The 21759-nt window shown below is 43.4% G+C and overlaps 1 protein-coding gene across 1 annotated transcript; it reads right to left on the minus strand.

The window, feature by feature from the left end:
- Positions 1-8: 8 nt before the first annotated feature.
- LOC115103276 (metal-response element-binding transcription factor 2-like) lies at positions 9-21509 on the minus strand. The gene is given in 16 exon segments (XM_029624114.2): positions 9-2770; positions 2773-2866; positions 3961-4068; positions 4155-4198; positions 4321-4429; positions 6090-6263; positions 6341-6408; positions 15377-15500; positions 15792-15860; positions 15969-16064; positions 16136-16260; positions 17308-17405; positions 17907-18002; positions 20307-20388; positions 20501-20717; positions 21295-21509. Coding segments are annotated over 16 exon segments (1785 nt in total). The 5' UTR covers positions 21300-21509; the 3' UTR covers positions 9-2494.
- Between the last annotated feature and the right edge of the window lie 250 nt (positions 21510-21759).

The following is a 21759-nucleotide window of genomic DNA, read 5'->3' on the forward strand; positions in this document are numbered from 1 at the left end:
GATATCAGTAGGCTTTTAGATATTTATTATTTGGCTGAAGAAGCCTGCCCAAAGCCAGTAGAAAACAAAGATCCAGGGGTCTAACACTGGAACAACATACACACACAAGCATTTCACTACACCCGCAATAACATTTGCTAAATGTGTATGTGGCCAATAAAGTTTGATACAGAAGAAAAGCTTAAAATAACTTTTTTTTAAATAAAGAGGTATCAACGTCAAGACCCAACTCCACTGCCTCAAGGGGAAAATGGCATTTTCTGAGAATAACAAAACATATCCAACAGCAAGAGGCATTAACTGACTGCTTGAACTCTTACAATGAAGCAGGGGGGGGATACCTAGTCAGTTGTACAACTGAATGCATTCAAATGAAATGTGTCTTCTGTATTGAACCTAACCCCTCAGAGGTGAAAGGAACTAAATATAAAAAATAAAAAAACACTTCATGAGATAAGTGGAAGATCATGTTTTCAGATGAACTAAGACATTTGTGACCCTGTAGCATAATGGACTGAACTGCAGCTTTTTGAAAACAACCAGTCAGAGGAATGACTAAATGAACGCTACATTTTCTTCAATGAAATACTGACACCACAGAAAAATGTCCAATGTTCCATCAATAACAATAATATTCCAAATTTTGAGTACATCATACATATAGTAAAGTTGCTGAGCATATCCTGAGTGGGTTCTAGGTGAGCTGGCTGTGCCAGCAGACGTCTGGCTAAGTGCACAGTTCTGAGTAAAAGGTGAAATAAATAGCACCTGAAATAAAAAACAAAAAGGCCCGAGTCAGATGAAACCAAAATATTGTTGTTGTTTGTTGCTGATGCCAATCTTGCAGTCAAGTGATTGAAATACAAAAACAATTATCTTTCGACACTTAAGTTGCATAGGTGGCTTTAAGAACTGATATCAGTTTTATTTGTTTAAGTAAAAAGGTCCATGAGATTTTTGCATTCAATGTTAGCACTGATCAAAGTCATAAAATATAACCGCACAGAGGGAAGAAAATTAAGGAACAAAGTCCTTTTTAAGAGGTTCATAAATGTAACTGTATATATCTAAAAGTACAATGATTCCATATTTTAAAAAATGCAGCAAAAATGTATATCTTTAGAACATACAGTGGGGCAAAAAAGTATTTAGTCAGCCACCAATTGTGCAACTTATTTTCCACCATAATTTGCAAATAAATTCATTAAAAATCCCACAATGTGATTTTCTGGATTTTTTTCCTCATTTTGTCTGTCATAGTTGAAGTGTACCTATGATGAAAATTACAGGACTCTCTCATATTTTTAAGTGGGAGAACTTGCACAATTGGTGGCTGACTAAATACTTTTTGCCCCACTGTATATTGTAGAACACAAGTAAAAACGTGGGTACATTAATCAACCTTTCAAATGTAACAAGGCCTAACGGTACCAGTTACCACATACACATGAATTCAGTCACTAACGTTCTTTTACACAAGCTCAGCCCTCAAAGCAAATTCTACCAGTAATTAATAATGCATTAGAAAAAGTCTGAGTAAAATCTTGACATAGTGTAGATTTGGACTAGAACACAGTGAAATGAATACTATTCATAGTGAGATGATTTGCAGAACATTAAGCAGAGATTAGAGCTAGAGGTTACACACTTTCAGCTGCCAAAGACAGAAAAGAGAAACTTCATATCTCTAAGTGATTTTATGAGCCTGGGTACAACCGGTTCAGGAGAATTGCTGAGAACAGGCTGAACTTGATACAGTATGTGCAATCAAATCCAAATCGTAAAAAAACGAACCGTCTCACTAGACACTCGAGGCATATCAATAAAAACGTAGAAAAGTAAAGATATATAATAATTCATAATAAACAATAATAATAAACGGGTTTGCAGCAGCACAACATCATCTCTGTTGTTTGAGTCCCTCTCGAACATCAACTACTCGCAAACACTTTCAACATATCAGGTCAGGCGCAAAGACACTCAAACACCATTCACACCCCCTACCTAGCCACTCTAAACACCATTCATTTTACATTCTGCCAAAGCTGATCTCTTAACCTCTTCAGTTTACAAAACCGAAACAGATCTCAAACACAAAAGACAAGTCACAGAAAGACCATATCACTGGAGCATATCACTGGAAACGCAAGCGCCGTTCCAGACTGGGCAACACGGGGAAGCCCGATCTCAGAAGGAGAGTGCAATTAAGCAGAAGGGGCGTGGTGTATGGCCAATATACCACGGCTAAGGGCTGTTCTTAGGCTGTTCATATACCACAAACCCCTGAGGTGCCTTATTGCTATTATAAACTGGTTACCAATGTAGTTAGAGCAGTAAAAATAAATGTGTCATACCCGTGGTATACGGCCTGATATACCACAGCTTTCAGCCAATCAGCATTCAGAACCACCCAGTTTACAATGCTTTATAAACGCTGTATAAACATGTTAAGCGCTACGTATGTGTAATAAACTACGTAAGCGCTATGACAAGTTTAGGAGGCAGTGACGCCCTCCCACTCCACCAGGTATTGAACCTTGCCGTCCAGGGTGACCCGGCGAGCTAGGATGCGGTACTTCTCCCCGCACTCCAGGCGGCCTGCCACCCCAAAGTAGCTACTGATTGAGCTCTTCAGGTGGGACAGCTGACCACCTTGGCCCAGCCCGTGCACTATGTCTGTGGAGTGGAGCCCCGGCAGGGGGTTGGGGGGCTCTGGAAGGTGGTGGGGGTCTGGCTGGTGAGGAGGGGGGATCTCAGGGTTGGGGGGCTGGAGGGGGCCCGACGTGGCCGGCCCCGTCTCCTCTTCAGGGGGGGCTGGGCGATGGGCCAGTGGCGACCCGTGAACGTCTTACTGGAGCTACACAAGCTGGGGAGGAATAGGGAAGAGAAAGAGCGAGAGGCGAGAGAGAGAATTAGTGAGGTTGTGCACTGATGTTGGGCTGTTAGGTCTGGCTCGCAGTCAGCGTTCCAATTCATCCCAAAGGTGTTCGATGTGGTTGAGGTCAGGGCTCTGTGCAGGGCAGTCAAGTTCTTCCACACTGATAGACAAATCATTTCTGTATGGACCTCGCTTTGTGCACAGGGGCACCGACATGCTGAAACATGAAAGGGCCTTCCCAAAAACTGTTGTCAAAGTTGGAAGTACAGAATAGTCTAGAATGTCAATATGCGGTAGGATTTCCCTTCACTGTAACTAAGGAGCCTAGCCCGAACGATGAAAAAAATAGGCCCAGACCATTATTCCTCCTCCACCAAACTTCATAGTTGGCAAAATGCACTGGGGCAGGTAGCGTTATCCTGGCATCCACCAAAACCAGATTCGTCCGTCGGACTGCCAGATGGTGAAGCTTGATTCATCACTCCTGAGAAGGCGTTTCCACTGCTCCAGATTCCAATGGTGGCGAGCTTACGCCACTCCAACCGACGCTTGGCAACGCACATGGGAATCTTAGGCTTGTGTGAGGCTGCTCGGCCATGGAAACCCATTTCATGAAGCTCCCAACAAACAGTTATTGTGCTGGTGTTGCTTCAAGAGGCAGTACAGAACTTGGAAGTGAGAGTTGCAGCTGAAGACAGACAATTTTTACGCGCTTCAGCACATGGCGGTCCCATTCTGTGAGCTTGTTTGGCCTACTACTTCGCAGCTAAGACGTTGCTGCTCCAAGACATTTCCACTTCACAATAACAGTACTTACAGTTGACCGGGGCAGCTCTAGCAGGGTAGAAATATGACAAACTGACCTGTTGGAAAGGTGGCATGCTATGACGGTGCCACGTTGAAAGTCACTGAGCTCTTCAGTACAGGCCATTCTACTGCCAATGTTTGTCTACGACGATTGCATGGCTGCATGCTCGATTTTATACACCTGTCAGCAGCTGGCATGGCTGAAATAGCCGAATCAACTAATTTGAAGGGATGTCCACATACTTGGTGTACCATAATGCTATTGTAGAATGTACCTGGACTGTCTGGAGAGGCTAGTTGAGGTAGTTTCAGTGGTGCGGACGGCACTGATGGATTCCATCTCGGAGGTACTGGAGGAGGGAAGAGATCTGTCACTCCTGCTGCTGGGAGTAAAGAAGAACACCACCATTCAACAGTTTCACAAACTGAGCAAAATTTTCACAAATTACATTTTTGGGGGATAGCTGACCTCCTTAAGGACTGGGTATCCAGAGGTGGTGGTGGCTTCATATCCTTCAGGGAGGATAAAGAGGTATTACACATCTCAATGGATGAACAACATACCTCTAAAAATGTTTTAACTTTGGGTAAAGGTGTTAACGTTGATCAATAGAAGTAGTATTAAACACACACACCTGGGGCAAGAGTTCACTGGAGCGACTTCGCTTGGCCAGAGTCGCCAGGGAGTGACCTCCCTGTTTCTTCATCTTCTTGGCCTTCTTCACCACGCCATTGGTTACTTCACTGGAAACCCCAGATTTACACCGTCAAATTGAGTCATCACAGTTTACTGAAAAGGATAGTTCTCTTTTCTGGTCCCTTATCTTACCAGTCAACTTCAGGCTAACCAAACCCAACCAAAAGTACGGAAATAAAAACCAAAACAGTCTTACTAGGATACAGTGGGGCAAAAAAGTATTTAGTCAGCCACCAATTGTGCAAGTTCTCCCACTTTAAAAAGATGAGGCCTGTAATTTTCATCATAGGTACACTACTATAGCAGACAAAATGAGAAACAAAATCCAGAAAATCACATTGTAGGATTTTTAATGAATTCTTTTGCAAATTATGGTGGAAAATAAGTATTTGGTCAATAACAAAAGTTTATCTCAATACTTTGTTATATACCCTTTGTTGGCAATGACAGAGGTCAAATGTTTTCTGTAAGTCTTCACAAGGTTCACACACTGTTGCTGGTATTTTGGCCCATTCCTCCATGCAGATCTCCTATAGAGCAGTGATGTTTTGGGGCTGTTGCTGGGCAACACGGAATTTCAACTCCCTCCAAAGATTTTCTATGGGGTTGAGATCTGGAGACTGGCTAGGCCACTCCAGGACCTTGAAATGCTTCTTACGAAGCCACTCCTTCGTTGCCCGGGCGGTGTGTTTGGGATCATGGTCATGCTGAAAGACCCAGCCACGTTTCATCTTCAATGCCCTTGCTGATGGAAGGAGGTTTTCACTCAAAATCTCACGATACATGGCCCCATTCATTCTTTCCTTTATACGGATCAGTCGTCCTGGTCCCTTTGCAGAAAAACAGCCCCAAAGCATGATGTCTCCACCCACATGCTTCACAGTAGGTATGGTGTGCTTTGGATGCAACTCAGCATTCTTTGTCCTCCAAACACGACGAGTTGAGTTTTTACCAAAAAGTTATATTTTGGTTTCATCTGACCATATGACATTCTCCCAATCTTCTTCTGGATCATCCAAATGCTCTCTAGCAAACTTCAGACGGGCCTGGACATGTACTGGCTTAAGCAGGGGGACACGTCTGGCACTGCAGGATTTGAGTCCCTGGCGGCGTAGTGTGTTACTGATGGTAGGCTCACAGGGTGAGATCTTGCGTGGAGCCCCAGATCGTGGGAGATTATCAGTGGTCTTGTATGTCTTCCATTTCCTAATAATTGCTCCCACAGTTGATTTCTTCAAACCAGATTCATTCTTCCCAGCATGGTGCAGGTCTACAATTTTGTTTCTGGTGTCCTTTAACAGCTCTTTGGTCTTGGCCATAGTGGAGTTTGGAGTGTGACTGGTTGTGGACAGGTGTCTTTTATACTGATAACAAGTTCAAACAGGTGCCATTAATACAGGTAACGAGTGGAGGACAGAGGAGAGGTCTGTGAGAGCCAGAAATCTTGCTTGATTGTAGGTGACCAAATTCATTAAAAATCCTACAATGTGATTTTCTGGGTTTTCCCCCTAATTTTGTCTGTCATAGTTGAAGTGTACCTATGAGGAAAATTACAGGCCTCTCTCATCTTTTTAAGTGGGAGAACTTGCACAATTGGTGGCTGACTAAATACTTTTTTGCCCCACTGTTTTTAGCATGCAAAAAAAAATTAGTATGTTTTTTTAATGTGTTTCTCATAACATAATTTAGTAGAAACTTGAGTTCCACCTTGTGTTGGTAAGAGGCTTGATAGCCTTCCTGCCTTTGATCTTGATCTCGTTGGAGGCCCTCTCTGGCTCCCCACTGTTGGCCAGCAGGTCAGAGCTCTGGGGACCCGGAGGAAAACGGATCCTCAGCCCAAAGAGGTGCTTCTTCTTCTTGATCTCCTTCCCTGACATGAACCTAAGAGAGATGGACAAATGAGTGTGGATTTGTATGCTAACATTACAGAAATCATAAGGTCAGAGAGAGTTACTCACATGCTGTGGTTGCTATTCAGTGCTTCCAAAATACTTTCATATCGGTCCGACTGAGGAGTGGCTGAAAGCTGGATTTGGAAAAATGAAAAAGTCAGATTTATTTAGTGTTAAAATGTCATATACTGCTGTATCAAATCAAATAAACCCAATAAAAATATAAAAACGCAACATGTAAAGTGTTGGTCCCATGTTTCATGAGGTGAAATAAAAGATACCAGAAATGTTCCAGATGCAAAAAAAAGCTTATTTCTCTAAAATGTTGTGCAGAAATGTGATTACATCCCTGTTAATGACCATTTATCCTTTGCCAAGATAATCCATCAACCTGACAGGTGGTATATCAAGAAGCTGATTAAACGGCATGATCATTACACAGGTGCACCTTGTGCTGGGGGCAATAAAATGCCACTCAAATGTTCAGTTTTATCACACAACACAATGCCACAGATGTCTCAAGTTGAGGGAGGGTGCAATTGGCATGCCGACTGCAGGAATGTCCACCAGAGCTGTTGCCAGTGAACTAAATGTTAATTTCTCTACCATAAGCTGCCTCCAACGTCATTTTAGAGAACTTGGCAGATTGTCCAACTGGCCTTACAATCGCAGACCATGTGTAACTCCGCCAGCCCATGACCTCCACATCGTCTGAGACAAGCCACCCGGACAGCTGATGAAACTGAGTAGTATTTCTGTTTGCAATAAAGCCCTTTTGTGGGAAAAAAAGAACTGATTCTGATTGCCTGGGCCTGGCTCCCCATTTATTTATTTTGGTTTTCCATTAAAACGATAAGAAATAGCATGAAATTTAAATTTAAAAAGTGTAAAGAGGCTGAGCAATATTTTCGGTCTCACGGTGTGTCTTTCAGATGGTTAAGCAATGCACCTGTACTACCATTTTTGTACCTCAATTCCAGCTTGCACATTTTTTCCATTTAACTTGTCAAAGTACTGTACTTCCATACAGGACTTTGCTGCTGTCGCTTGCCTTTGGTCAGAGCGTTGGGCCAGTAACTGGAAGGTTGCTGGATCAAATCCTCGAACTGACAAGGTAAAAATATGTCGTTCTGCCCCTGAGCAAGGCAGTTAACCCACTGTTCCCCAGGTGCCGAAGACGTGGGTGTCGATTAACTTCTTAAGGTATAGGGGGCAGCATTTTCACTTTTGGATAAATAGCGTGCCCAATTTCAACTTCCTGCTACTCATGCCAAGAATATAAGATATGCATATTATTAGTAGATTTGGATAGAAAACACTTGAAGTTTCTAAAATGGTTTGAATCATGTCTGTGAGTATAACAGACCTTAGCAGGCAAAACCCCGCAAAACCCAGAAGACTAACTGTTCAGAATTGTGTTTTTTTTAGGTCTCTGTCTGTTCAGTGAATTCTCACTGGGAAACGGTATTTCTAAAGGAACTTGTTTTCAGTTCCTACCACTTCCACTGGATGTCACCAGTCTTTGGAATTTGTCTGAGGTTATTAATTTGTGCAATGAAGAAGTACGGCCATCTAGGAACTGCGTAACACTATTGAGAGTTGCGCAAGACTTGAAAAGTAGCTTGGTTTGTTGTCTTCCTGTATTGAACACAGATAGACCCGTCTTAAATTTGATTGATTATTAACGTTTAAAAATACCTAAAGTTGTATTACAAAAGTAGTTTTAAATGTTTTGGCAAAGTTTACAGGCAACTTTTGAAATATTTTGTAGTGACGTTGCGCAATTTGGAAGCTGTTTTTTTTTCTGGATCAAACGCGCCAAATAAATGGACATTTTGGATATATATGGACGGAATTAATCGAACAAAAGGACCATTTGTGATGTTTATGGGACATTTTGGAGTGCCAACAAAAGAAGCTCGTCAAAGGTAAGGCATGTTTTATATTTTATTTCTGCATTTTGTGTAGCGCCTGCAGGGTTGAAATATGCTACCCTCTTTGTTTACTGTTGTGCTATCATCAGATAATAGCTTCTTTTGCTTTCGCCGAAAAGCCTTTTTAAAATCTGACATGTTGGCTGGATTCACAACGAGTGTAGCTTTAATTTAGTATCTTACGTGTGTGATTTAATGAGTTAGATTTTTCATTTATTTGAATTTGCCGCGCTGCATTTTCCCTGGCTTTTGGCAGAGTGGGACGCAAGCGTCCCCAATACCATAAGAAGTTAAGGCAGCTCCCCGCACCTCTCTGATTCAGAGGGGTTGGGTTAAATGCGGAAGACACACTTCAGTTGAATACATTCAGTTGGACAACTGACTAGGTATCCCACTTTCCCCTTTCCAATTGTTAATGACGTAATGGTGGGGAGTCGAATTCCGGTGTCGAATCCCATTTCTGAGTATCAAGACACCGGAATCGACTCCTAAGATGAAGTGTTTTTGGATCGGAGGAGACGGATTAGTTGCCGTACTCCCGAGAACACAAACACCTGCATTTTCATACCGAGGGACGGAGTGAGAGGGAAGGGGCACAATATAGGCAGGTCGGCCACCAGGCAGACAGTCAGAACCATGCACTAGGCCTATCTATCAGCAATCAAAAGCTGTATCTCGCAAGTTCTTGGCTTATAATGTCACACTTCAGTAAAGCAGGGCCTATCATAAATGAATAGGCTGGAATATTCCACATGCAACAGACCGAAGACTGATCACACTCGCATCACTAGAGAAGAGGGGGCAGGCAGAACAGCGCGAGGGAGCGAGAGGAAGGGGCAGGCAGAACAGCGCGAGGGAGAGAGAGGAAGGCGCAGGCAGAACAGCGCGAGGGAGCGAGAGGAAGGGGCAGGCAGAACAGCGTGAGGGAGAGAGAGGAAGGGGCAGGCAGAACAGCGCGAGGGAGAGAGAGGAAGGGGCAGGCAGAACAGCGCGAGGGAGAGAGAGGAAGGCGCAGGCAGAACAGCGCGAGGGAGCGAGAGGAAGGGGCAGGCAGAACAGCGCGAGGGAGCGAGAGGAAGGGGCAGGCAGAACAGCGCGAGGGAGAGAGAGGAAGGGGCAGGCAGAACAGCGCGAGGGAGCAAGAGGAAGGGGCAGGCAGAACAGCGCGAGGGAGAGAGAGGAAGGGGCAGGCAGAACAGCGTGAGGGAGAGAGAGGAAGGGGCAGGCAGAACAGCGTGAGGGAGAGAGAGAGGAAGGGGCAGGCAGAACAGCGTGAGGGAGAGAGAGGAAGGGGCAGGCAGAACAGCGCGAGGGAGCGAGAGGAAGGGGCAGGCAGAACAGCGCGAGGGAGCGAGAGGAAGGGGCAGGCAGAACAGCGTGAGGGAGCGAGAGGAAGGGGCAGGCAGAACAGCGTGAGGGAGCGAGAGGAAGGGGCAGGCAGAACAGCGCGAGGGAGCGAGAGGAAGGGGCAGGCAGAACAGCGTGAGGGAGCGAGAGGGGGCAGGCAGAACAGCGCGAGGGAGAGAGAGGAAGGGGCAGGCAGAAAAGCGCGAGGGAGAGAGGAAGGGGCAGGCAGAACAGCGTGAGGGAGCGAGAGGGGGCAGGCAGAACAGCGTGCATATATCTTGGTAATCTGTATCTCGCAATATTTTGTACGGCTCACAAATTCACCAAAGTAGCCCAAAGTTTGCCTCTTGCTCTCTGGTTTTTATTTAAATTACACAACTTTCCCCAGGCAAAATATCCAAGATGGCGTAGCAGTCAGACGCCCGTTGTAGAGGTTGACCGATTAATCGGAATGGAAATCTGTATTTTTGGCTGAAAAAAAAAAATATATATATATTTTAACACCTTTATTTCACTAGGCAAGTCAGTTAAGAACACATTCTTATTTTCAATGACAGCCTAGGAACAGTGGGTTAACTGCCTTGTTCAGGGACAGAACGACAGATTTATTTTACCTTGTCAGCTCGGGATTCAATCTTGCAACCTAACAGTTAACTAGTCCAACGCTCTAACCACCTGCCTCTCATTACACTCCACGAGGAGCCTGCCTGTTACGCGAATGCAGTAAGAAGCCAAGGTAAGTTGCTAGCTAGCATTAAACTTATCTTATAAAAAACAATCAATGAATCATAATCACTAGTTATAACTACACATGGTTGATGATATTACTAGTTTATCTAGCGAGTCCTGCATTGCATATAATCGATGCGGTGCGCATTCGCGAAAAAGGACTAGTTGCTCCAACGTGTACATAACCATAAACATCCATGCCTTTCTTAAAATCAATACAGAAGTGTATATTTTTAAACCTGCATATTTAGTTAATATTGCCTGCGAACATGAATTTCTTTTAGGTAAATTGTGTCACTTCCCTTGCAACAGAGTCAGGGTATAAGTAGCAGTTTGGGCCACCTGGCTCGTTGCGAACTGTGTGAAGACTATTTCTTCCGAACAAAGACAGCTAACTCCGCCAAACGGGGGATGATTTAACAAAAGCGCATTTGCGAAAAAAGCACAATTGTTACACGACTGTACCTAACCATCAATGCCTTTCTTAAAATCAATACACAGGAGTATATAATTTTAAACCTGCATATTTAGCTAAAAGAAATCCAGGTTAGCAGGCAATATTAACCAGGTGAAATTGAATCACTTCTCTTGCGTTCATTGCTCGCAGTCAGGGTATATGCAACATTTTGGGCCGCCTGGCTCGTTGCGAACTAATTTGGAAGAATTTTACGTAATTATGACACAACACTGAAGGTTGTACAATGTAACAGCAATATTTAGACTTAGGGATGCCACCCGTTAGATAAAATACAGAACGGTTCCGTATTTCACTGAATAAACGTTTAGTTTTCGAAATGATAGTTTCTGGATTGGACCATATTAATGATCAAAGGCTCATATTTCTGTGTGTTATTATGGTATAATTAAGTCTATGATTTGATATTTGATAGAACAGTCTGACTGAGCGGTGGTAGGCAGCAGCAGGCTCGTAAGCATTCATTCAAACAGCACTTTAGTGCGTTTTGCCAGCACCTCTTCGCTCTGCTTCAAGCATTGAGCTGTTTATGACTTCAAGCCTATCAAATCCCGAGACTAGGCTGGTGTAACTGATATGAAATGGCAAGCTAGTTAGCGGGGTGCGTGCTAATAGCATTTCAAACGTCACTCGCTCTGAGACTTGGAGTAGTTGTTCCCCTTGCTCTGCAAGGGCCGCGGATTTTGTGGAGCGATGCTTCTAGGGTGGCTGTTGTCGATGTGTTCCTGGTTAGAGTCCAGGTAGGGGCGAGGAGAGGGACGGAAGCTATACTGTTACACTGGCAATACTAAAGTGCCTATAAGAACATCCAATAGTCAAAGGTATATGAAATACAAATGCTATAGAGAGAAATAGTCCTATAAATACAATATTAACTACAACCTAAAACCTCTTACCTTGGAATATTGAAGTCTCGTGTTAAAAGGAACCACCAGCTTTCATATGTTCTCATGTTCTGAGCAAGGAACTTAAACTTAGCTTTCTTACATGGCACATATTGCACTTTTACTTTCTTCTCAAACACTTCGTTTTTGCATTATTTAAACTAAATTGAACATGTTTCATTATTTATTTGAGGCTAAATAGATTTTTATTGATGTATTCAGTATTGTTGTAATTGTCATTATTACAAATAAAATAAAATAAAAATCGGCATCTGCTTTTTTTGGGTCCTCCAATAATCGGTATCGGCATTGAAAAATCATAATCGGTCGACCTCTAGTCTGTTGTCTTGTCCCGTCCCATGTATATATATATTTTTTTCTTGATTTCTTCTAATATATATAATTTTTTACATCTCAATTTCCATCTACGAACTGAACATACTCTCCTGCAACCCGCCTCACCCAATGTGGTACGGATCTGCCACTCTGCACAGCACGATATCAACCCAGAGCATATCGGACTGCTTTTTCTCTACAACATCTCAGGATTCCTACCGCAAGCTCTGAACCTTTGCAGCTAGCTAGCTGCTATCCGAGTGGCTACTCCTGGCTAACGACTCTGTCCCGAAGCAAGCACCAGTTAGCCTGGAGCTAGCCTGGAACTCCTGGCTAGCCGAAGAGGTCCATCAGCCAATTCTTGTGCTTCAAGACATATTTTGCCATTGGCCTGAACCCTTTTACTGCCAACACAGAGCCCAGCCAATCCATCACGACTGGTCTGCCAACATAACCATCCGAGGGGGTTTCAACAGGCTCCTCAGTTGCGACGTACCATCTGCTATCCCAGGCCCGCTAGCTGTCTGAATCGCTGTGTCTCCAGCTTGCCTAGCTACCCTAATGACTTGTCCATTGCTGCTTTTGTTAGTGAAGGTCTTACTTCACTGTAGAGCCTCCAGCCCTGCTCAATATGCTGTAGCTAGCCCTTGTGTTCCACCCCCCACACATGCGGTGACCTTACCTGGTCTAAACGATGTCTCTAGAGACAAAACCTCTCTCATCGTCACTCAATGCCTAGGTTTACCTCCACTGTATTCACATCCTACCATACCCTTGTCTGTACATTATGCCTTGAATCTATTCTTCCACGCCAAAAAACCTGCTCCTTTTACTCTCTGTTCCAAATGCACGAGACGACCAGTTCTTATAGCCTTTAGCCGTAACCTTATCCTACTCCTCCTCTGGTGATGTAGAGGTTAACCCAGGCCCTGCAGCGCCTAGCTCCACTCCCATTCCCCAGGCGCTCTCATTTGTTGACTTCTGTAACCGTAAAAGCCTTGGTTTCCGTAAGTTTGTTTTATTCACTGCTTTAGCACACTCCGCCAACCCGGATGCCATAGCCGTGTCTAAATCCTGGATTAGGAAGGCCAACAAAAATCCTGAAATGTCCATCCCCAACTATAACATTTTCTGACAAGATAGAATTGCCAAAGGGGGCAGAGTTGCAATCTACTGCAGAGATAGCTCGCAGAGTTCTGTCATACTTTCCAGGTCTGTGCCCAAACAATTCAAGCTTCTACTTTTAAAAACCCACCTTTCCAGAAACAAGTCATTCACCGTTGCCGCTTGTTATAGACCCCCCTTCAGCCCCCAGCTGTGCCCTGGACACCATATGTGAATTGATTGCCCCCCCATCTACCTTCAGAGATCGTACTGTTAGGTGACCTAAACTGGGACATGCTTAACTTCTTGGTGACAGGGGGCAGTGTTTTCACGTCCGTATGAAATCCATGCCCAAATTCAACTGCCTGCTACTCATGCCCAGAAGATAAGATATGCATATTATTAGTAGATTTGGATAGAAAACACTGAAGTTTCTAAAACTGTTTGAATCATGTCTGAGTATAACAGAACTTATTTAGCAGGTGAAACACCGAGGACAAAACATTCAGATATTTTTTTTTTTTGAAGTCACTTCTCTTTTCAATGGGATTTCATTGGGAATCCAGATTTCTTTTTTTTGTTTGTTTGTTTTTTTGTTGAATTTTACCCCTTTTTCTTCCCAATTTTCGTGGTATCCAATTATTGTAGTAGCTACTATCTTGTCTCATCGCTACAACTCCCGTACGGGCTCGGGAGAGACGAAGGTTGAATGTCATGCGTCCTCCGACACACAACCCAACCAGCCGTACTGCATCCAACCCGGAAGCCAGCCGCACCAATGTGTCGGAGGCTACACTGTGCACCTGGCAACCTTGGTTAGCGCGCACTGCGCCCGGCCCGCTACAGGAGTCGCTGGTGCGCGATGAGACAAGGACATCCCTACCAACCAAGCCCTCCCTAACCCGGACGACGCTAGGCCAATTGTGCGTCGCCCCACGGACCTCCCGGTCGCGGCCGGTTACGACAGAGCCTGGGCGCGAACCCAGGGACTCTGATGGCACAGCTGGCGCTGCAGTACAGCGCCCTTAAGGAATCCAGATTTCTAAGGGACCTTCTTGCCGTTCCTATCTAATCCACTGGATGTCAACAGTCTTTAGAAATTGGTTGAGGTTCTTCCTTTGTGTAATGAAGAAGTACGGCCGTCTTGAACGAGGGTAACTTGAAGTGTCCTGTTAGAGGCGCGTGACCAGAAAGCATGCTACAGTTTGTTTTCTTCCTGTATTGAACACAGATCATTCCATCCTCAATTTTATGTTAAAAATGTACGTTAAAAATACCTAAAGTTGTATTACAAAAGTAGTTTGAAATGTTTTGGCAAAGTTTACAGGTAGCTTTTGAGATATTTTGTAGTCACATTGCGCATATTGGGACATATTGGAGTGCCAACAGAAGAAGCTCGTCAAAAGCATGATTTATATTTTTATTTCTGTGTTTTGTGTCGAGCCTGCAGGGTTTAAATATGCTTCTCTCGCTTTGTTTACTATGGTGCTATCCTCAGATAATAGCATCGTTTGCTTTCGCCGAAAAGCCTTTTTGAAATCTGACATGTTGGCTCGATTCACAACAAGTGTAGCTTTAATTTGCTATCTTGCATGTGTGATTTTATGAAAGTTTGATTTTTATAGTAATTTGTAGCCTTGGCTTCTCAAATGACTGCCTCGCCTGGTTCACTAACTACTTCTGTGTCAAATCGGAGGGCCTGTTGTCTGGACCTCTGGCAGTGTCTATGGGGGTACCACAGGGTTCAATTCTCGGGCTGACTCTTTTCTCTGTATATATCAATGTCGCTCTTGCTGTTGGTGATTCTCTGATCCACCTCCACGCAGACGACACCATTCTGTATACATCTCCAGTGTTCATGGTAAATTGTAATTGTTTTGCCTCTATGGCCTATTTATTGCCTTACCTACCTATTCTTCTACATTTGCACGCACTGTACATAGATTTTTCTACTGTGTTATTGACTGTACGTTTGTTTGTGTGTAACTCTGTTATTTTTGTCGCACTGCTTAGCTTCATCTTGGCCAGGTCGCAGTTGTAAATGAGAACTTGTTCTCAACTGGCCTACCTTGTTAAATAAAGGTGAAATAAATCAAACAAAAGGTCTTTATAGCCTATCATCTAGTTATGCTATAACACAGAAAATAATATGTTTGTGATAACGGCACTGTGATAATTTATTAGGGGGGGAAACAATTGTTTTTCTTGCCGTCAAGGATCACAATTTTGTTTAAACGTTTTAACGTTTAAACATTCACACCCCTATTCCCAACTGTGTCAAGCTTCGTCCTACCTCCCCAAGCTGCATTTGCTCCCAGTTGTCGTTGATGTAAGTCATCAGCTCCAGCTCAGAATCAAAGTACTTCTTCTTGTGAATCACACTCATGTTGTAGAGGCTCAGGTGTGCAACGTCCACCCTATTGGACAGAAACAAGGAAGGAAGCACAGAACAGCCACAAGTCAATGATTCAGTATGGGGATTGACGTGGAATAGAATAGATTCATTTTGCCTAGAGGGAACTATGATAGACTGCTACTCCAGTTTCATCAAATAAATAAATAAACACACACAGTACTACTGTTAAACTGATTCAGTGTCATTGGGGTATCTTGTTTGCTTCAACAGGTGGAAACAATAGATCAACAGCTCGAGTGAATAACATCAATCCGTCTCGTACACCAATCAATTCGACACAAGTTTCTCTCACCATCTAAGAGGCAGTCGTTTGAGGTACTCTGGTTCACTACTGCAAACTGAGCAAATAAATAGATAGAACCTGGTGAGAAAGAAGCACAAGAGTAGATGTATTTTCTTGCACGCCATAGGTAGTCACTCGGCACATGTTTCCTGAGAGATGACTTATCATACGAGGCTTGTTTAGTACCTGTCTCCATAGAGCATGGGAGTCTTAAAACACTGGATACATGCCTCGTGGAACCACTGCTTACACCTGTTGCACTGCAGCATCTTCAGGTACCAGCTAAAGGAGAGAGGGGTTAAAACAGTGAGTGAGTGAGTGAGTGAGTGAGTGTGTGTGTGTGAATGACTCACTCTCCAGGCCCTCCACAGTAGCAGTAACATTGCTGGATGTTGGTCTTGTGGCCCTGGTCCCACGCCAGGTCCTCTAGGGAATAAGGTAGAGACTGCTTCAGCTCCTGCAGTGCTTTGGGACCCTTCTGTCAGAGAACACATACACCGGACTGTGAGCTCAATTTGGTTGGATCGTTCCCTTACTATTACTACAACCTTTTCACACATTGGTTCTGTAATATGAATATTATGTGTGTGTTCACTTTCCAGTGTTTTCATATTGCATTATGTTGTATTGTATTACAAACTGGGTGGTTCGAGCCCTGAATGCTGTTGTCTGAAAACAGTAGTACATCAGACTGTATACCACGGGTATGACAAAACATGTATTTTTACTGCTCTAATTACATTGGTAACTAGTTTATAATAGCAATAAGGCACCTCAGGTATTTGTGGTATATGTCTAATATACCACGGCTAAGTGCTTTATCCAGGCACTCAGCGTCGAGTCTTGCCGAGAACAGCCCTTAGCCGTGGTATATTGGCCATATACCACACCCCCTCGGACCTTATTGCTTAATTAGTGTATTTCTTTTTGTGTACATTGCATGCTGAACTCACTAAAGAGTAAATGGACAATATACACAGACAAAACATTAGGAACACTGTCCTAATATTGCGTTGCACCCCCCTCTTTTGCCCTAAGAACAGCCTCAATTCGTTGGGGAATGGACTCTACAAGGTGTCGAAATCATTCCACAGGGATGCTGGCCCACGTTGACTCCAATGCATTCCACAATTGTGTCAAGTTGGCTGGATGTCCTTTGGGTGGCGGACCATTCTTGATACACATGGGAAACTGGTGAGTGAAAAACCCAGCAGCGTTGCAGTTCTTGACAAACCGGTGCAACTGGCACCTACAACACACCCCATTCAAAGGAACTGAAATATTTTGTCTTACCCATTCACCCTCTGAATGGCACACATACACAATCCATGTCTCAATTGTCTCAAGGCTTAAAAATCCTTCTTTAACCTGTCTCCGCCCCTTCATCTACACTGATTAAAGTGGATTTAACAAGTGCCATCAATAAGGGATCAAAGCTTTCACCTGGTCAGTCTGTCATGGAAAGAGCAGGTGTTCCTAATGTTTTGTACACTCAGTGTTAGTAATAATATAGTATCGTAAGTACCTCTGTTGTGGCGAACACACACTCCCTACAGAGCCACTTTTCATCGGTGTCGATCAGGCTGGAGTCGATGATGGGTGAGTGGCAGAGCTGGTGGTATCCTGAAAGGTAAAGACGGGTCACAGTTAAGAGAGAATTACTATTGTATCAATACATTTTTCCAGAGGTGGGACCTCTAATGACTAGATAGCAAACAAGGAATCCTTAAATGGGATAAAAACCTACAAACATCTGGCCCAAAGCATAATTTCCCAACCTTGTCTTTGCGCTACAGGACGAAGAAGTTACATTTTGACCAGAGGCGAAACCCTCTTGACAACGCGTCGCTCCACTTGAAATTAGCATAACGTTTTTCCACCCCTCTGTTAGCAGGGCTTCACCCTCCCACCGTTTCTCTGCATGTCCTCATTGAAAATTAACGGGGGCGGAACATCTCTTGCCGAATTCGTTGTTGGTGAAAATCCACTCTTGGGATGGTGATTAAGCCCTACCCTGTCCACATTGTTAGGAAGGTGATTAAGCCCTACCCTGTCCACATTGTTAGGAAGGTGATTAAGCCCTACCCTGTCCACATTGTTATGAAGGTGATTATTAATCCCTACCTTGTCCACACTTGTCGCAGATGACAATCTCGTTGGGATCCTCTGAGCACTCATCCTGGCATATTGTGCAGACCATGTCCTCTCCTCCCTCGTCCCCTAAAAAAAACACAGGTGGGATGGGTCATTCCTCTAGATCAGGGTTTCCTAAACTCGGTCCTGGCGCCCCTCCTGGGTGCATATTTAGTTTTTTGACATAACGCTAAACAGCTGATTCAAATAATCAAAGCTTGATGATGAATTGGTTATTTGAGTCAGGGTGTAGTACTAGGGAAAAAAACTAAACGTAAATACGTGGGGGGGGCAGAGAACAGAGAAAGGTCAACAACGCATAACAGTTAACTTTTGTACTTTATAACTGACAAACAAAGGTGCGAGTCCATGGTGGGAAGTCTCCATTTCACCAATGTGATGTGTGCACAGTGCTATATGCAGTCCTATCTCCACAAACCTATCCCCATGTGCTACCAACCCAACATAATCAAACAAGATATGCTACTTTCACCCAAAGTTGACTGAAAAAGGAATCTGTCATTCATATCCAGTCCAAAGAGAGAGAGACCCTTTTTTGAAGTGGATGTCATTTAATATAGAAGTTAAACATTTTTTTTTTTTTTTTTGCAACACCTGCAACCTCACAAAATAAAATGGCGTAGTCTAGCATGCTGACCACACCACTCCCGTCTCGTGCGCTGCAAAATAATGCATGTTATTCAATCATTGCACCCACACTGCTCGCGCGTAGCAAGGTGCTAAAATATAACTTGGTTCTATTTGTGACGCTTGACGCACTGCAAGTTCCACCTCCTCATTGGTTTTCAGGAGCATATACCCACGTGGGTGATTGAAAGATGAACTGAGGTCCACACTCCAGTCCAGTCGGTGGTGCACCTTAAAGTTGGTTGCCAACCGCCATATAAAGTCCAAAGAAGAAGCCTGAAGGAGGAGAGATTACTAGAAACAAACTTTTACCCTTTTATCTATGGATTAATTGTCGGAGAAGACCTAGTGCATTTCAGGTAAAATAACAACCCAATGTTTATATCCCAGGACAAATGTTCTAGCAACAGCAAGCTAGCTAGCTAAATTGCCATAAATGTCTCATGCTTTTCAACCTATCCCCAAATTAATATAGTTGGTTCAGAGTTTGTTTTGATATTTCAACCTGCGTGTCCCGATCGTGTCTGGTGTAGATGGACAAAATGGCGATGGCGGACGCACGGTCTGGTCAGAGTGTAAGCATCAGTGTAGGTAGCCCATCTGTATACAGCCCGTCTATCTACCTCATCCCCATACCGTATTTATTTATTTAGCTCCTTTTGCACCACAGTATCTCTCCTTGCACATCCATCTTTTGCACATCTACCATTCCAGTGTTTAATTGCCATATTGTAATTACTTCGCCACCATGGCTAATTTATTGCCTTAACTCCCTTATTTGACCTAATTTGCACTCACTGTATATAGACTTTGTTTTCTTTTTTTCTACTGTATTATTGACTGTATGTTTTGTTCATTCCATGTGTAACTTTGTGTTGTTGTATGTGTCGAACTGCTATGCTTTATCTTAGCCAGGTCACAGTGTTCTCAACTAGCCTACCTGGTTAAATAAAGGTGAGAAAAAAAGGGGAAAAATCAGTGCAAAGGCCATAGAATGTGAACTTTATAACTTTAGGTGACTTTAGTTGAGAGGCCCAACTTAAACGAATTCCTACTCAAATACAACTGGGGGTGCCATTTGAGGTTCAACATAACACAATCACATTTTCTGCCACTTAGAATAAATATGATTGTCCAATTCCAATATGTCAAACATCAGTCATGAGTCATCTAACTAAAAATAGACGACAATTAATTTCTAAGTGGGACTCATTAACATGTATAAAATTAACATTGTATGAACACAGTAGTAACACACGCTGAGGAGTGCCTTCCCTATGCTTGTCTGTGGGGAATTTACAGTTGGTGTAGGAGATTCTGTGGTCTGTTAACTGTCAGGGACAAATTACAAAAGATAAACCAGGAGGAGATTGAAGAAATCTCAACCAAGGATATCAAGACAAGCGGAGATAGAATGACTGAGGGCAAGCCTAACGGAATGAATACACACATTTAACTGAAACTGTACATCCTGGAGAAGAAATTATACTTTCTGAAAGCAAAATTCTAAGGATTCTGCCCACGGTCTATTGGCAGTATCTATGGAGAATATAGAAAGGCATTTATTTTTACTATCTGACGTTTTTTTCTTTAGAGTGTAATACACACATATTACACTAATATCCAACAAGATGAAAGTTCAACATACTATCAAGCAAGCATAAAACAGTCCATCGCATTGACTATCAAAAATATGACTGAAACTTGACATGGCAGCATGTCTTGTGCAGAAGAACTACTTGCCTGTCTGAATGTCCTTCCACAGAACCCAGGACTTGGACCGATCTTCAAAGACAACAAAGCAGCGGTGCTTGTCCTTATTTATCTGAGGGAGAAAAAAAATATCAAGATCCTTTAATGCAAAATGACATAAGATGTGTCTGAAATTGTATTTACACCAAATTGAAACTTTCCACCTAGTAACTACAGGTGCTTACCTTTGTGATAGTCCCCAAATAAAACAGCCCATCCGACCATCGGGCTAGGACCTCTTGTCCCTCGTCAAACCTGTTGCCGAGCTTGGTGTCCGTGTCCCCTCCATGTCTATCCTCGGTAGAGTGGACGCTGGTCAGGGACACTGGCGTCTTGCACTGCTGCCGAAGGGAATGCGCTTTCTGCTGGTGGACCGGCAAGCGCTCTAATGCCGTTGAGTCTCTGTCATATTGGAAGAGAGAGGTGAATTAATTCCTACATCCCCCCCTCAAAAAAATAGGGGTCACTGTCAAGAGTTCATTGTATTGAAGCTACACCAAAGCAGCAGATCTGAGACACATATTAAAAGGGGATTATTTCAATGGGAACACTGGAAAGCCAAATCACATTTTTTAAGTAACAGTAGCAAGTCATGCACGCTTCTCAATATAGAATTGTCTAGAATTTGACAGGTTGCGTCAACTCAGCTGTCAAGTAACTCAACATACTAGATATCTGTGAGAAAATGAATAGTCTTGGGGTGTTAAGAGCCCTATCCCACTCTCTGCACCGTCACTTTTTCCTTTTGTTCGTGGGCTAGTTTGCTAGCTAGCTGTCTGGACATTTGCATCCGGGCTGAAATAATGAATTGATACTATTAACTTATACGTTTTCAGTTCAATGGCTAGCTGGATACATCATGTATGCAATTTGTCTTAGCAGTTGTCTACAGGCACAGGTTTCGAGCTATAACAGACGGAATGATTCTGGAGCGCACCCTCAGCGAATAACATGTTATTTTGATAAGTTTGCGAGCTACCTCATTCGGTCCGTTAGGAGGGTCAAAATGCCATATATATTGAAATACTCGGTCGTAACCGGTGATTGGCGTCTTGTCCAAATATCGGTAAATCTCTTTGAAATGCTCCTCTCAAAATATGACACAATATAAATGTTGTTTAGAAAATAACAAACGGGTCATTCTCCCCTAATACATTCGCCATTTTTATTTCCCGCTGATATGGGAGTGCATTGTGGGAAGCGCTCGGTCAACCATGGCAGAAAGGGAGGCCCTACTTGGCGGGAAATTTGTTTCCCTCCAGCAGTTAGTGTTGTTTCGCCCACCAAGCAAGGAGTTTTTGTATGGAGGTCAATGAGAGTGTCGAATTTGGTCAACAACAAAAAAATGTATGTCTTATTTGCTACGTGATATTTATTTGATCCAATAGAAGTTTCATAATATAAGTAGGGAAGGTGACATCCCGGAAACTTAAAGAAAAAACAC

The sequence above is a fragment of the Oncorhynchus nerka genome, linkage group LG20, assembly GCF_034236695.1.
Source record: "Oncorhynchus nerka isolate Pitt River linkage group LG20, Oner_Uvic_2.0, whole genome shotgun sequence".
Taxonomy (NCBI): domain Eukaryota; kingdom Metazoa; phylum Chordata; class Actinopteri; order Salmoniformes; family Salmonidae; genus Oncorhynchus; species Oncorhynchus nerka.